This window comes from Schistocerca serialis, chromosome 3, assembly GCF_023864345.2.
Source record: "Schistocerca serialis cubense isolate TAMUIC-IGC-003099 chromosome 3, iqSchSeri2.2, whole genome shotgun sequence".
Taxonomy (NCBI): Eukaryota; Metazoa; Arthropoda; class Insecta; order Orthoptera; family Acrididae; genus Schistocerca; species Schistocerca serialis.
The window spans coordinates 148,659,882-148,677,879 of NC_064640.1; the positions used below are offsets into that span (position 1 = coordinate 148,659,882).

A 17,998-nucleotide genomic window follows, 5' to 3' on the forward strand; every position below is an offset into this window, starting at 1 on the left:
CACTCCTTCAAATCCTGATAGTCCTTAGTCTTCAGTGATTTAATTATTGACTCAATTTTTCCCTTGTCAATATCACAGAAGAGTATTTCAGACATCAATCTCAGAAAAGCACTTTCCAAGACAATTACATGATTCCCTGTAGAAAGTAAGTTTTTATTTGATTCACTGGGAATGCTCAGAAAATAATTGTTAAATACTTCACATATATCTGACTTACTAGTAACAGAAATATTTTTATTATGAACTGACTTTATATTGTCGACCTTGTGCTGCTGAACAGACATTTGCTTCACAGTTGACTATATGTTTTTAATTTTATCCTGTAAATTAGCTATCCTATTTGCATATCACATACTCTTTGCCTTCCTAATAACCTTTTTAAGCACCTTACAATAGGTACTGTTTGTAATGGGCTACTGTAGCTTGATTGTGACCACATCTATCATTTCAGTGTGATTCCCTCTTTGTTCTACATGATATCCTTATCTCACTAGTCAGCCAACCTGGCTGCCATTTACTGCTAGTACCCTGTTTAGAATGTTCTAATGGAAAGCAACTCTCAAAGAGAATGAGAAATGTGTTAAGGAAAGCATTATATTTGTCATCTATGTTATCGGCACTATAAACATCCTCCCATTCTTGTTCCTTAACGAGGTTTAAAAAACTCTTTATTGCCATTGGATTAGCTTTACTACATAGTTTCTAATCACATATAACATTTGTTTGAGTACAAAAACCTTGTAGTGTTAAAATTTGTGCATGATGGTCTGAAAGGCCATTTACCCTTTACTATCAGAATGCTCATCTAGTAATGAAGAATGCTTAAAAATATTGCTGAAACTCCCACTAAACCTGCTGGGCAGAGCAGGTGATTCGTATTGTGGAAAGGGCCAAATAAGGTGTCAGTCAGGTTCACTCAAAATTTTAATTTATTGTAATTTAATAACACCTTTAAACCAAAACGGCACATAGCCGAACTAAGAGTTTCAAAAAGGCAATTATTTCAGGGCTGCAGGCCTGGAAACAAGAAATCTTAAAGCAACAGGATAAATCTCAAGTGTTAAAAACAAGCAGTTAAAATTGCAAATGAAGTAATTAACATAAATATAAAAGTTTTTTGAACACTGGAAAACAACATAATACTGAATCTGAGCAAAAAGCTTGTGCTCTTGGTAAGGAATGTCCCCCATGGACCTGTTCTAACTTTGCAAAGGCAACACTCATGGATTCCCCAAATTTTAGACAAAGCTTGATTGCATATTGTTCTGAATTCCATTATTTCATTTTCGTAACACACAACTAAAAACATCTTCACTGGTGGCTGTACAGAGCTGAAACTCAAACTGAGCTTCCGGAAGGGATTAACAAACCCAGTCTATGCAAGTAGGACAACACAGCATCGCAGATCACAAAAAGTGCTGCCAGTCTCATTATTTTTCCTCACACGCCTAACATCTACATAAATTAAGCATGTGCTTAGCTTATTTTACAAATATAACCTCAACAGAATTTTAAAATCAGCTTCTACTACTTTGTTTGGATTCTGAATTTGATTATATAAATTACATGATATTTTAATTGTTCTCTGCTCAGAAAAATAATGTATGTTTGTACAAGAAGAGGATCCAAAATAAAAATAAATAAACTGTGTCAGCTGCAAGTGAGGGGGTGGTGTTACAGAAGGGTGATGTCTTTCTAAAGTCTTTTATTACCCTTATGTGTTCATTGTTCATGTTTTTATTCATAGTTACATCTGGCTACACTTTTTGGTTTATGTAGGTTGGTAGTGTTTCAGTACTTCATGCATGACTCTTATTTTGTGCAGATGGGCTGTGACAGTATACACTCCATATATCCAAAATTTGTCTCTTTTTATTTACTGTAATTATTTTTTGTGGAGAAGCTTGCATTGATTCCATGTTTCTGTAGTGTTCTCGCTATCTACTATGGAATATTACCAATAAAGGCATCCAGTTCTTAAAAATTCTTTGTAATTAAAATCATCCCCCCTGTTCAGTTGATTAAATATTTTATCACTGTATTCACAGTTTCATGTTTGTAGCCATTTTTGTTGCTAGCTATCGTATGTTGCGGATTTAATTTGCAAGTGCATCTTTTGAGCTAGCAGCCACATATTGTGTCACTTCCACAGTCAATTATTTAAAACAATTTTTAATTGCTCTTTAGCTGAGAAGTAAACTGAATTTCATTTAGTAGCAAAATTATTGATCTAAGCACTGTCTGTAGCTTTCATGATTGAAAAACACAGCTTTTCAGTTTAAATTATTTGAAAAGCAAATAATTGCTTGTAATATCTATGATGCTGCTATAATTTTTAAGATGACACTCAGATTTATTACTTGGACGGAATTCAAACCTGACATATATAACTGACTTGGTTTGATGATTCTCTTCAGAGCATAGCAACAGTTTTGCTTATCTTCCTTTCATAATTATTTGATGTATATGAATGTGTAATTTTTCAGAATTTGATGGAGGATCTTTCTAAAAAGAAAAAGGTGTCTTACATTGTTGTTGATGAGGCCCACTGTGTGAGTGAATGGGGTCATGATTTTCGTCCAGACTATGTTAAACTTGGACAGTTGCGTACTAGATATCCAGACATACCATGGATTGCACTTACTGCAACAGCAAGTAAAAAGGTAAGAAGATTGTGCTATATATACTTCGAAATTATATAAATGGTTATAACATCTTGCTAAAAGTCGGGAAGTTTGGTCAATATAGAACACATATTAAGGAATTTTGCTAATAAAAAATAAATAAAATAAAAATAACTCCATACTCAATCTCAGGAAATCAGTAGATGCCAGCAGACTGTAATTTTTCCATTTTCCCTAATGCAGCACATGACTGCATTATTTAAAAAAAAATGTACTAGACACACCACTTGTCCGGCCATTAATTTTAGTTTTCCATAAGTGCTGCTTAAATAGCTCTTCAGCTGTGCTTGAGATATTTAGTGGAGCAATTTCAAGTACTCCTGAAATTGTTTTGCACTACCAGTAATTATACCTGGGTTCTTCATGTATGGAAGTCAGGCACGAAGACTAACTCACTTTTAGAGGCAGATAAATCTATTATTAAGTTAGTAAAATTGTATAAATTGTTGAACCATAATACATGCATAGAAAGGTTTCCACAAAGAAGTAAGGAAGCTGTCTCATTTGTTCATCTTAGTTCAAGAAAAATATTTTGTAGCCCTCATGTCAAAATGAAGTAAAGAGGTGCCATTTGTTAAGCTACATGTGCATCTCAAGTAATACAGTTTTTTTTTCCCCTGGGGGGAAGGAATACCTGCATGGAAGGAATTTAGCATGTGACATGTTGTTTGAGAGCCACAAGTGACTAAAAGAAGAGACTGATAATTTTGCAGTGATGGAAGGAAAAAATCTGGTACACAGGCTCACAAAATGTGCAGATATCATTGAAGAGTGTGCAAAAGTAACAAATGACATGAGGATTAATTCTTTTACTCTGGTCAGAATATTTGCTACAATAATTGTATGTGACAAACTGGAATTGTACACAAAACTGAGATTCAAATACATGTACAGTGGAACCTCACTAATCCAACCTTAGATGGTCTGTCTCCCCACTTAGTCCAACCGTCTCATTTCTGGTGTTTGTTTGGTCTTGTCATTGATTCCTCATCTGCAGTATGAATCAGCAGGCAGTTGACGGATGGTATGTGTTTTAATTCAGTCAGTTTTAGTATGAAATAACATGTTTCTAACTTGATCAATAAGTGTTATTGTGCATGCACATGTTTTATAAATTAGTGACTGTTCCTACATATTAATATGTGTAAAACTAAACTATAGCACCAACTAAATATAAACATGTGATGCTGTCTGTAGTAGATCAACTGAAAGTGCTTGTAAGGTTAGACAGAGGCAAGTCTCTCCTAACCATTACAAGCGAGATACGATTGGCGTAACAACTGTTACAGACTGGAGAAAAATTAGGAAAATTCTTGTAAGTCACACAATGATGATTGATGACGAAAAAGAACTGGAAATATGCAAGACTTTGGAGAACACTAAAAGTGAAAGTCTAAACATGATGTATTGATGTGGTTTGAGCAGAAGTGAAGAAAAAGAATTCCATCATCTGGATCAGTAATAAAACAAAAGGCACTGTTTTTGTACAAAAAATTTAATGGAGACAATGAAAATGAAAAATTTACAGGGAGTGAAAAAATGACATGGCATTCAAAATGTAATTAATTCCAGTGAGAAACTGTCTGCTGGTGAAACAGCTGCCAGTGAATTTGTTGAGAAATTTTAAAACTTAATTAAAGAGCTCCAGCTGATCCCTGATTTACAACATTCACGAGTCTGACTTCAACTACAAAATGCTTCGTACAAGAACTTTTTCTGCACAAAATCAGTCAGCTATGTGTCAGTACTGTACTATAATAAGGCATGCACAGTTGCTATGCTTTCACTCAAAGAAACATCATCTTACCATAAAATACAGACGTATTTTACAATAGAGGCATTGCTGTGCATTACACCTTCATGTAAGTTTTTAGTGTGTTGACGTTTTCGTTTCACTTTGGTACTGGTTTGCCATGGAGCAATATTTCAGACAGTATTTCCAGTTTAAAATTAAGGTTCCACAGCACTGTATTTAATGTTACGGGTCAATAAAAGTGTTCCTTTGACAATCCAACCTTTATTGCATTCCAACCATGCCTCTGCTCCCATAGGGAACAGATTAGCGAGGTTCTACTTTACTTCCTTTTGTGGGAAGTTGGCAACCAATTATGCCATTGAAGCATGACTTGCAGCCCATCTCACAACTTCAGCTCACCACGAGCTCTTCCCAGTGACAAATTGAAGTTCTCAGTCCGTCCATGAGGTGTGCTTGGATGATGTAATTTGTAGGACATTGCAGGGGGTCTGAGTTAAAATCTGGGACAGACACAGAGTTCTAACTTGTTATCTACTGTTAACTAAAGGTATATTCCAACTACACATGAAGTTAATACAAAAATGTATAACTCAGAAATATGTTTCCATGCTTTGTATATTTATTTTCTTGGTAACCCTTATAATGTACCACGGTTACACCTGGGAGCTTTATCATGCTCAATTTGGAAGAACCAGCAGGACTTCTTGCAACAATACCTGGATAAAAACTTTGGTTGTTACTTCACCTAATGTGTCTTAACTATAAAAGTGCTTAAGGTATTAAATTTCACGAAATATATTGATGCCGTAACCTAATGTTGTGCAGATACAGATAACTAGATTTTTACAAAAATTTTGTTTAATAGGGTGAGATAATAGGTAGACCGTTAATGGGTGAACACAACTGTTGTACTAGTTTGTGGGTTTTGGATGTAATCTGCTTTGTTTCAGGGGTTATGGAATTAACTTGTGAGTGGCCAGTGGACGGAATGAGTACCCATTTTTAGAAGCTGTTAGTGGTACTACTTGGGTTACAAAGTAAAGTTTAACACACTCACTTGCCTGCCTTTGCCTTGTTAACTGAAACCATTTATCCCTAACCTTCCCATAATCACTGAAGCTGTGTGAAGTCAGTTGAACTACTTGATTGCAGTTGGTGCGGAAAATAAAATGTGATGACTTTTGATGGGAGTAAGTCTTAAGCCTTATATATAATTGGACCCACATTGATTTCAGATGCAATGGAGTATCAGTTCTTTTATGCTCCAGGACCTATATTTTTAATATAAATTGTATAGTGTGTTTAATTTGCACTGAAATTTTGTAGTTTGTACTCTGATAAGTGTGAGCAGAGTCTCTCTTCACTATATTTAAACTAAAATTACAGAAGATGTTGGTGACAGCAGATGAGCAGTGACTGTAGAGTGAAATTTCTCATTAACTGCAGTGCTTTTTGTGTTCTACAGACAATTAACCCCATGTAGTCTCCAACTTTTTACAGATACACACCATCAGCATATATATAAATGATTAGAGTTGCAATTATATGTGGCAGAACAGCCACCAGAGGAAATTAGCGTTGGTCATGTTTTAACATAGTTATCAGGCCTGGCAGGGTATACAGGGTGTTACAAAAAGGTACGGCCAAACTTTCAGGAAACATTCCTCACACACAAATAAAGAAAAGATGTTGTGTGGACATGTGTCCGGAAACGCTTAATTTCCATGTTAGAGGTCATTTTAGTTTCGTCAGTATGTACTGTACTTCCTCGATTCACTGCCAGTTTGCCCAATTGAAGGAAGGCAATGTTGACTTCGGTGCTTGTGTTGACATGCAACTCATTGCTCTACAGTACTAGCATCAAGCACATCAGTACGTAGCATCAACAGGTTATTGTTCATCACGAACGTGGTTTTGCAGTCAGTGCAATGTTTACAAATGCGGAGTTGGCAGATGCCCATTTGATGTATGGATTAGCACAGGGCAATAGCCATGGCGCGGTACGTTTGTATCGAGACAGATTTCCAGAACGAAGGTGTCCCGACAGGAAGACGTTCGAAGTAATTGATCGGCGTCTTAGGAAGCACAGAACATTCCAGCCTATGACTCGCGACTGGGGAAGACCTAGAACAACGAGGACACCTGCAATGGACGAGGCAATTCTTCGTGCAGTTGACGATAACCCTAATGTCAGCATCAGAGAAGTTGCTGTTGTACAAGGTAACGTTGACCACGTCACTGTATGGAGAGTGCTACAGGAGAACCAGTTGTTTCTGTACAATGTACAGCGTGTGCAGGCACTATCAGCAGCTGATTGGCCTTCACGGGTGCACTTCTGCGAATGGTTCATTCAACAATGTGTCAATCCTCATTTCAGTGCAAATGTTCTCTTTACGGATGAGGCTTCATTCCAATGTGATCAAATTGTAAATTTTCACAATCAACATGTGTGGGCTGACGAGAATCCGCACGCAATTGTGCAATCACGTCATCAACACAGATTTTCTGTGAACGTTTGGGCAGGCATTGTTGGTGATGTCTTGATTGGGCCCCATGTTCTTCCACCTACGCTCAATGGAGCACGTTATCATGATTTCATACGGGATACTCTACCTGTGCTGCTAGAACATGTGCCTTTACAAGTATGACACAACATGATGAAGCTCCTGCACATTTCAGTCGAAGTGTTCGTATGCTTCTCAACAACGGATTCGGTGACCTATGGATTGGTAGAGGCGGACCAATTCCATGGCCTTCACGCTCTCCTGACCTCAACCCTCTTGACTTTCATTTATGGGGGCATTTGAAAGCTCTTGTCTACGCAACCCCGGTACCAAATGTAGAGACTCTTCGTGCTCGTATTGTGGACGGCTGTGCTACAATACGCCATTCTTCAGGGCTGCACCAGCACATCAGGGATTCCATACGGCGGAGGGTGGATGCATGTATCCTCGCTAACGGAGGACATTTTGAACATCTCCTGTAACAAAGTGTTAGAAGTCACGCTGGTACGTTCTGTTGCTGTGTGTTTCCATTCCATGATTAATGTGATTTGAAGAGAAGTAATAAAATGAGCTCTAACATGGAAAGTAAGCGTTCCCGGAAACATGTCCACATAACACATTTTCTTTCTTTGTGTGTGAAGAATGTTTCCTGAAAGTTTGGCCATACCTTTTTGCAACACCCTGTGTAAGGGTGTGAACAGCATCAGATGTTGAGTGATCACTGTGAAGGACATGGAGATGCCACATACTTTTGTGAGACAGCATTATCAGTGCCTGATCTTGAGTGAAAGAAGCCTTTTAGTGGGTTTTCATTTGGCCAGTTCATCATAATATGCAAAATCCAAATTTCTGGGGCAACCAGATGTGCCAGTGCCCCAATGTTGAACAGCATGAACACTGGGAGAAACATACTCATCAAGGTTCCAGTCAACCATGTCTGACCACCACAAGGTTGGATTGCCCTATTGGGGACTGTGCACATTGTAATCCCCTTACATCTTTGCCTGTCATCTGATAACAGGTAACAGACTCCCCGCTACACTCTATGTCATTCCACACTATTGGTTGAAGATAAGCAGCAGCCATAGTAACAAATATACCACAACACAAATGGCTGTGCTTGGAGTGATGCCGTGATCAGAAAGCATTGACTGCTGATGAATGTCGGCGATGAGTATGGTGGCAACCCGCAGGGAGGTCCAGAGAGGCACAGCAGTGTAGATTAGATTAGATTAGATTAGATTAGATTAATACTAGTTCCATGGATCATGAATACGATATTTCGTAATGATGTGGAACGAGTCGAATTTTCCAAAACATGACATAATTAGGTTAATTTAACAACATACTTAAGTTAATATAACAACTTTATTTTTTTGTGTTTTTTTGTTTTTATTTATTTTTTATTTTATTTTTTTTTAATATTTTTTTTCTTAATTTATATCTAAAAATTCCTCTATGGAGTAGAAGGAGTTGTCATTCAGAAATTCTTTTAATTTCTTCTTAAATACTTGTTGGTTATCTGTCAGACTTTTGATACTATTTGGTAAGTGACCAAAGACTTTAGTGCCAGTATAATTCACCCCTTTCTGTGCCAAAGTTAGATTTAATCTTGAGTAGTGAAGATCGTCCTTTCTCCTAGTATTGTAGTTATGCACACTGCTATTACTTTTGAATTGGGTTTGGTTGTTAATAACAAATTTCATAAGAGAGTATATATACTGAGAAGCTACTGTGAATATCCCTAGATCCTTAAATAAATGTCTGCAGGATGATCTTGGGTGGACTCCAGCTATTATTCTGATTACACGCTTTTGTGCAATAAATACTTTATTCCTCAGTGATGAATTACCCCAAAATATGATGCCATATGAAAGCAATGAGTGGAAATAGGCGTAGTAAGCTAATTTACTAAGATGTTTATCACCAAAATTTGCAATGACCCTTATTGCATAAGTAGCTGAACTCAAACGTTTCAGCAGATCATCAATGTGTTTCTTCCAATTTAATCTCTCATCAATGGACACACCTAAAAATTTGGAATATTCTACCTTAGCTATATGCTTCTGATTAAGGTCTCTATTTATTAATGGCATCATACCATTCACTGTACGGAACTGTATGTACTGTGTCTTATCAAAATTCAGTGAGAGTCCGTTTACAAGGAACCACTTAGTAATTTTCTGAAAGACAGTATTGACAATTTCATCAGTTAATTCTTGTTTCTCAGGTGTGATTACTATACTTGTATCAGCAGCGAAGAGAACTAACTTTGCCTCTTCATGAATATAGAATGGCAAGTCATTAATATATAATAAGAACAACAAATGACCCAAGACTGACCCTTGTGGAACCCCATTCTTGATAGTTCCCCAGTTTGAGGAATGTGCTGATCTTTGCATGTTACGAGAACTACTTATTTCAACTTTCTGCACTCTTCCAGTTAGGTACGAATTAAACCATTTGTGCACTGTCCCACTCATGCCACAATACTTGAGCTTCTCTAGCAGAATTTCATGATTTACACAATCAAAAGCCTTTGAGAGATCACAAAAAATCCCAATGGGTGGTGTTCGGTTATTCAGATCATTCAAAATTTGACTGGTGAAAGCATATATGGCATTTTCTGTTGAAAAACCTTTCTGGAAACCAAACTGACATTTTGTTAGTACTTCATTTTTACAGATATGTGAAGCTACTCTTGAATACATTACTTTCTCAAAAATTTTGGATAAAGCTGTTAGAAGGGAGATCGGACGGTAATTGTTGACATCAGATCTATCCCCCTTTTTATGCAAAGGTATAACAATAGCATATTTCAGTCTATCAGGGAAAATGCCCTGTTCCAGAGAGCTATTACACAGGTGGCTGAGAATCTTACTTATCTGTTGAGAACAAGCTTTTAGTATTTTGCTGGAAATGCCATCAATTCCATGTGAGTTTTTGCTTTTAAGCAAGTTTATTATTTTCCTAATTTCAGAGGGAGAAGTGGGTGAGATTTCAATTGTATCAAATTGCATAGGTATGGCCTCTTCCATTAACAGCCTAGCATCTTCTAATGAACACCTGGATCCTACTATATCCACAACATTTAGAAAATGATTATTAAAAATATTTTCAACTTCTGACTTTTTGTTTGTAAAGTTTTCATTCAATTTGATGGTAATACTGTCTTCCTCTGCTCTTGGTTGACCTGTTTCTCTTTTAATAATATTCCAAATTGTTTTAATTTTATTATCAGAGTTGCTGATTTCAGACATGATACACATACTCCTGGATTTTTTAATAACTTTTCTTAATATAACACAGTAGTTTTTATAATTTTTGATAGTTTCTGGGTGACTACTCTTTCTTGCTGTCAGATACATTTCCCTTTTCCAGTTACAAGATATTTTTATACCCTTAGTAAGCCATGGTTTGTTACAAGGTTTCTTACGAGTATATTTAACTATTTTCTTGGGGAAGCAATTTTCAAATGCATTTACAAAAATGTCATGAAATAAATTATATTTTAAATTGGCATCAGGTTCACGGTACACCTCATTCCAGTCTAACTGCTGTAGGCTTTCCCTGAAATTTGCAATTGTTAAATTGTTGACTGAACGTACTACTTTGGAGGACTGTTTAGTATTGCTGAATGGAGCTATGTCATATATTGTAACTAGCTGTGCACCATGATCAGAAAGACCATTCTCAACAGGCTGAGCATTTATCTGGTTAAACTTATCTTGGTCTATAAAGAAGTTATCTATCAGTGAGCTGCTATCCTTTACCACCCGAGTAGGAAAATCAATAACGGGTGTCAAATTGAAAGAACCGAGTAATACTTCAAGGTCATTTTTCCTATTACCCTCTTTCAGAGAATCTACATTGAAGTCCCCACAAATAATAATTTGCTTCCCCCTGTCTGACAGATAGCACAACAAGGAGTCCAAATTTTTCAGAAATAGATGAAAATTTCCTGATGGGGACCTATATACAGTTACAATTATAAATGTGCCTTTATTTAATTTAAGCTCACAGGCACATGCTTCTATATGTTTCTCTACACAAAACTTTTTTGTTTCTATACTTTTTGCACAATGATAACTTTTGACATATATGGCAACTCCTCCTTTCTCCATATTTTCTCTCATTACATGCGCAGAGAGCTTATAACCACTTACATTTACCTTATCCATATCAGTAACAATGTGATGCTCAGACAGGCATAGTATATCTATTTCATTCTCAGCTTCTAAATCTTCCAAACAAACAAGAAGCTCATCTACTTTATTCTTTAAACTCCCAATATTTTGATGAAATATACTTACATTATTTTTAATTATACTTTTATGAGAACCTTTCCTTATTCTAACATTTGCAGTACTCTCCTGTCTGAGTTTCTCATTGTGCTTAGGCCTAGTTCCTATACCAGTGGTCACATGGTGTTCAGAGAGGCAGATTATGTCAATTGGGTTGGGTGACTTTAGTTCATCAATGCAATTACCTAGGACTGAGATACAACTTGGTGGAGATAAAATTTCTGGTGATTGGTGAAAATTTGTAATTGATAGCTGTGATTGGTGATCCAATGTGCTAGAATTGTGCTGTTGAATTTCTTTCCTAAACTGAAGATTTGTTTCAATCCTGACCTCTCGTAGAACTTGACATCTTTCTGTCTTACCTATCCTATAAAAGGTGCTGCTCCAACACCTGTAACCACTGGTATTTTACCATTCATGGCAGTGCCTCCCCCCCTTAAATTTCCTGCTATTACCCCAGCCAGTTTCCCCTTCCCTTTCCTGTTGAGATGTAGGCCATGCCTGGTATAGTCCCACCTACTGAGATAATCAACAGGAACCACACCAATATGAGCCCCCGCACCCGACACAAGCAGCCGTTCCAACTCCAAATTAACTCTCCCAACAGAAGAGTTCAAATGAGGCCGGTCATGGCGTCTCAGGACAGATACAAATTCAACATTGGTGTGTCTCGATGCCGACGCAATCTTTACCAGGTCACACTCTATACTGTACCCAGGATCTCTGTCGATGCTGTTCCCTGGCCCTCCCACAATAACCACGGTGTCTTCCCTGGTAAATCCTTTACAGAGTGAACTTAAATCCTCTGTCACCTGATCCAGACTAGCACTTGGTTTGAAAAAATTTGTGACCTGGTATTCTGATCCTAATTCCTCCTGCAGAAGTTTGCCTACACCTCTGGCATGAGAACTGCCTAACAACAAAACTTTCTTCCTTTTCGATGACTTTCCTACATTCTTTTTCAATTTCCTATTGAAAGTTTGTTGTGTCCTGTCTACACCTACCTCTGCTTGAGGCTCATCAGTTTCTAACTGAAGCAACAGGTCAAACTTATTTTTGACATTCACCACAAAACTGTCAGACTTAGTTCTAGGCCTGTTCCTTCTGCTACCTGTTGCCACTTCCCACCTCTCTTTGCCCTTCTCCCTTCTTAACCTGTCCAGATCTTCCCTAGCCTGATATAGCTCAGCCTGATCTAGCTCAGCCTGAAGGGCAGCAATTTTCCCCTCCTGTTCCACTATCTTCCTATCTCTGCTGCAAATCCTACATAACCACTGATGAGCCTGATCCACTTTCCCAACACCCACACCACTGCAGTCCCCCCAGTGAAAAAAGCTACTGCATCCATCACACCAAACCCCGGAACTAACAATTCTACGGCAAGTCAGGCACTTCTCACTCATGGCAAAAATAATACCTTAGCTAGAATAAATCAATTAAATTACCGAAAATCAAAAAAGACGTTACAAGAATTAAGTCTATTCACAAATGTATATAAGCAAGTTTCTGATTTAAAATTCCGCTGTTTTTCTGAGATCTGTATTAAAACAATGAAGGTATACGCTATTTATTATATATTTCACTCGATGGAATGAAAAAAAGGACAATTAAACGAGATACTTTAACTTTGATTCTCCAAAAACGTTACGAGAATTAGGCCTATAAACAAATGTATATAGGCAAGTTTCTGATAAAAAGTTACGCTGTTTTTCTGAAATCTGTATTAAAACAATGAAGTTATACGCTATTTACGGTAGTTTACTTATTTGTTACCGAGAAACTAGTTAAATTACCTTGAAACAAGAAACAAACACGTTTACAAAATTTAAGCCTAAGCACGACTTCGCGAAGTTACGATCTTTTCGTGTTTTCTGAAAAAATACGCAAATAAAAGTCAAACCTTTAACGGCAAGACTAAACGATACACTAATGCACGTATTTAATTTGTTGTCAGCGTTAAACTAAATTATATTCCTGTCTAAATCACTTAACTTTCTGGAAATGGTTTCTGGCGTCACTTACTCGGCGGCCATCTTGGAACAGTCAAAACCTGGCATCATAGTGTGGGGAACCATTGGACCTGACTTCAGGTCACGACTGTTAGTGACGAAGAGAACTCTGACAGCACAGCAATACATCACGGACATCTTGCGTCCACGTGTTACCTCTCTTATGGCAGTATCATGGTGCCATTTCTCAAAAGAACAATGCTTGTCGAAATGAAACACGTCTCTGTGAACTGTCTGCATGATGTTGAGGTACTCCCGTGGCCAGCAAGATCCCAGATCTGTGCCTTGATAGAACATGTGTGGGATCATCCCGGGAGTCAGTTCCATCCTTGTTGCCAGTATCTGGGATATCAATGACCAGATGTAGGCCCCCTTGCTCCAGGAGAGGATACACCAGCTTTATGACACTCTTCCCAATCAAATCAGTGCATGGATCCATGTCAACATCATACTGATAAGTAGGCTCATACTGCCGCATTCTTTGTCAATCTGAATCAGTTTTGTAATCTCTTAGCTAACATCACATATCCTCTCAGCCCATGAAGTTTCGTTTCATTTCATTTCCTCTTTCCATTTGGGATGTTTCAGTTTTGTCAGGCACTGTAGTTCACAATAGGCAGTTGTAGGATAGCGTTTGGGTAACAATGTTGTTTCTTGTTTGGATGGTATTGGGTTCTATGGCAGAAAATGTAGATTGAAAACCACATTTGGGATGTTTCAGTTTTGTCAGGCACTGTAGTTCACAACAGGCAGTTGTAGGATAGCGTTTGGGTAACAACGTTGTTTCTTGTTTGGATGGTATTGGGTTCTATGGCTGAAAATGTAGACTGAAAACCACATTCACTTGCATTCTTATCTTGTTACAATGATTCCATTGACTGTCCTGATATAAATACAGATAAATACAGATGCCTGAGGTATGTATAGGTATTGTTACTAACAAGAAGTCCTACTTGAACTTTCATCAGTGACTGAAACAAGCAGAGGTCTGAGTCTATTACACTTGTACTTGCTACTCTATATCAACTAAGCTGAGTTCGGGCACAGGCCGAAGACTGACGGCTCTGGAGACTGGAACGCTGTAGCCAAAACACTCGAGCTGATCACCACAGTCTGAACGCTTAAGACAGGAGGCTCCTTGCAGCGGCTTCTTATTGGTGTGATGTGTGGTGCTGACAGCACTAATCCAAGGGGGTGTGTCCCTTAGGCAACTGGCAATCTGTGGAAGCGGTCGCACGTGACTGCCTCTCGTGGTAACCTACAGAGCCACTACTGCAAACTTGATATAATGGAATGATCCACTCTGCGTGGTATCAGTTGATACCACAAACAGGGCATGTGGGTGCCTAAGAAATTTAAGAGACTGATATCAGATCCTATTTTCCTACAGAAGTAAAACAGTGGATCACTGAGGTGTCTCCCCTTACACGTTGTGTCACTGCTGTGACAGAAACTCGTGTCAAATGGGGGCTGATCGATTGACAATCAGTGCTGTGTTCTTGACTTTAGTGAGTTATCTTCAATTAGCTGCCTTTAAGTACAGTAATGTCCAAAGTAAAGTACACTATGTCATTGTATGTTTTTGGTGTATAGTATGACAATCATTTTTCTTTCTTTTCTTTTTTCTGTTGTGCTATAAATTATTGCATAACTTACTACTGCTTTCAATGTATCTTTGTCACAGGTAGTTGAAGACATTTTCAAGCAACTCAAACTCCATGAACCAGTTGCAACTTTCAAAACTCCATGTTTTAGAGAGAATTTATTCTATGATGTCGTCTTCAAAAGTCAAATAAAAGATGATCCATATGAAAATTTAAAGGATTTTGTGATGGGCTGCCTGTATACTGACAGTGCACCATCTATTAAGGTAATTTATAGACATATTTGCATTTCAGATAAAAAAAATTAGTAATCAGGATTATTTTAAAATGATAGTAAAAAGGTAAAGCAATTTATTATTTATGGAATGACATACACCATTCACAACACCACGTGGAGATAAATGACTGTGTTCGTAGGTGCATTGTTTATTATTTTAAAATCTCTCCATGATGTTTGCATAGGCACCACTAGAAACATTTATTTTTGTTTTGAGGGTTCTATATCTCAATTGGTAAAAATTAATCCCTTATGGCATCACTTTCTTGTCCTCCTGTCAGTCCGGCTGTTACGGCCCCCTTTTCTCAGGAAAGGAGAGGTATCAAATTGAAATTTATGTCAAATACTAAGGTCTGTGATCCCTTGTGGGAGTAACAAATTTAAGATTCTTAGTTAATGGAGTCAAAATTAACAGCTGTATATGTTGCATATATTGATACTCACAAACTCACTCATCAAAACCTATAGATTAACTATTTATATAGATAATTAAGCTTGTACAGAACTCTCAGAGCAAGAGTCATGCTCACACTTGTCCAGTTTTTTGGTGTTCATTCACATATTATAGATTCTGCATTGAGTTCCCTAAATGACTCAACAGATGTTGAGGTACTCATCCCTTGTCACCATTCACAGCATTCTGTTACAATATAGTTCCTGTCTTCATGAACATTCTGGTGTAAATGGGAAGGAGTGCTATCCAGTTGATACAAACAAAATGAAAAATATTTTCCTCTAGTTGTGGCATAAAGGCATTCTAACACATTCAGGTAGGTAAAGCCAGTGTCACAATGCTGTTTAAAAAAGAAGGGCCTTCACACTTCCTGTGAGTTTGCTGCACAACCACATCCTCCTGTGATAAATCTCTCTCATGCTCCACTGTTTCATGCAGGTTTTCTGTGTTGCAGGTCCTGATATTGTGGTACTTGACATTCCCACTGAATTAATGTTGCCTTGCCACTGAAGACAAACCTATCTTTGAATCAGTCCTTGTGTAAAAAAATTTCAAATGTCAGTTCAGAAAGTCACACACTTTTTTACTTTGCTGGTCTCAACTTCTAGGTGAGCTGCAGCTGTATGACATGCAGGATAGGTGGCATCATAGAATATGACAACAGTGCGTTGTGTTGCACTTAATTCATAACTAGTTTCCATTGTTGATTTTTTGTAGATTCTTCACATGAATAGCAGAAACTGTCTCTTGTTTCATGGTTGTGGTTTATTCAGTAGTTGCAATACCACTTCTGACATTGGATGTTAGAGACATGAGACTTACAGACACAAATAATTTAAGTTGTCTTAACACTGCTTATCGTCATTGGTTGTGTGTTACTTCAGCAACAAGATTAGCTTACTGTTGCACCGTAATTTTTAATAACTCTGTTCTTACACCAAACTGTACAATAGTGTTGAAAAGAAAATCGTTGTCACAACTCATTATAGCTTATGAAAGTGCTGTTTTTAGGAAACAATAATATGCAGACACCAATATGAAACATACATATCTGAAACATATGTGATTGTTTCTCATGCATAGCATAAAATCTGTGTTACTTGTGGTCACAAACGTTACCAGTAGGTTAAAACATGAAGTAGTTTCTTCTGTTTCAGCTACAGAACTTCCTCATCTATGAATGAACGTGCTGTGTCACTGTAATTCTTTTTACAAAAATTTTGTTTGATCCAAATTCAAGGTTTCACAAGAATTCATTTCAGTGAAACATATATTCATACCAGACTTCATTTCGTTATAGTTAATCACACAAAAGGAATGTGTACTCATAGGAATGCACACACAAGTTGTTAGGACTACATACTTTAAAAATTGTAACATTGAGTGAGTGAGATGGAAAAGGGAGAAATTTTTTCCGCTAGTTTAATCTGTTTTTGTTTTGCAGGCTGCTAATGGATGTGGTATTATTTACTGCAGAACACGTGATGCAACTGAAACTGTTGCTTCAGTACTCACAAAAAGAGGTATACGGACACTGGCTTACCACGCAGGTTTGTTTCTTAATTTTAAAGTCTCTCTCTCTCTCTCTCTCTCTCTCTCTCTCTCTCTCTCTCTCTCTCGTGTGTGTGTGTGTGTGTGTGTGTGTGTGTGTGTGTGTGTGTGTGTTATTTTTAGTACAGCATTTAGTGAATAATATAGCAATAATGTAAAGGTGACTTACAGTTGATGTTACAGGCCATAAGTAGTATCAATCATACTTCCATGGGATGAAAGTTGTCAGACAGAGAATGATGATTAAAAAAATCTATGTGTACAAGACACTGCATTACCCCAGAATGCACACCAATATGAAACTGTGTGGTAGATAAGAACTGTGTGCCAGACTGAGACTCGAACTCTGGACCTTTGCATTCTGTGGGCAACTGCTATCCAAACACGACCCAGGAACTGGGTGCACAGCTTTACTTCGGCCAGTATCTTATTTCCTGTCTTCCATATCTCACAGTAGCGCCCCCTCTCCCACCGCACTCCCCTCTCCCGCTGCAACATCTCTTACGTATTTTTGGGAATGTGTTCTGAAGTTTCTGTAGCCCGGCATAGGAACAAAGCTCCTCCTGTTTTTACCTTTGGTCTTCATTTTCCGTCTCTTTCCCCTTTCTCTGCTTCAGTGTTTGAGGTCTCTCTTTATTTCTTGTTCCTCCCTGTGTACTCCTGAAGACCAGCCCACATGTTTGATGCATAACGGGGGTTGGGTAATGCATAGTTCCCAGCCCCGGGTTGACATTAGGGTTCGCACGTACACCATGGCACAGTCCAGGCCCATGTAGGGGTGACTGCCTGAGCTGTTACCTTCCCAATTCCCTATTAGTCGCCCTGTCTGGAGTTGGGGAGTTGTGACCTGATGTG

The 17,998-nt window shown here is 37.9% G+C and overlaps 1 protein-coding gene across 1 annotated transcript in view; it reads left to right on the forward strand.

Moving 5' to 3' along the window:
• LOC126469858 (ATP-dependent DNA helicase Q5-like) overlaps positions 1 to 17,998 on the forward strand; it is a 305,319-nt gene that overhangs the window by 148,812 nt on the left and 138,509 nt on the right. Inside the window, exons 4-6 of the mRNA XM_050097166.1 lie at positions 2,487 to 2,663; positions 14,942 to 15,127; positions 17,037 to 17,142. Of these exons, the coding sequence (XP_049953123.1) occupies positions 2,487 to 2,663; positions 14,942 to 15,127; positions 17,037 to 17,142 (469 nt within the window). The remainder of the gene's footprint in view (positions 1 to 2,486; positions 2,664 to 14,941; positions 15,128 to 17,036; positions 17,143 to 17,998) is intronic.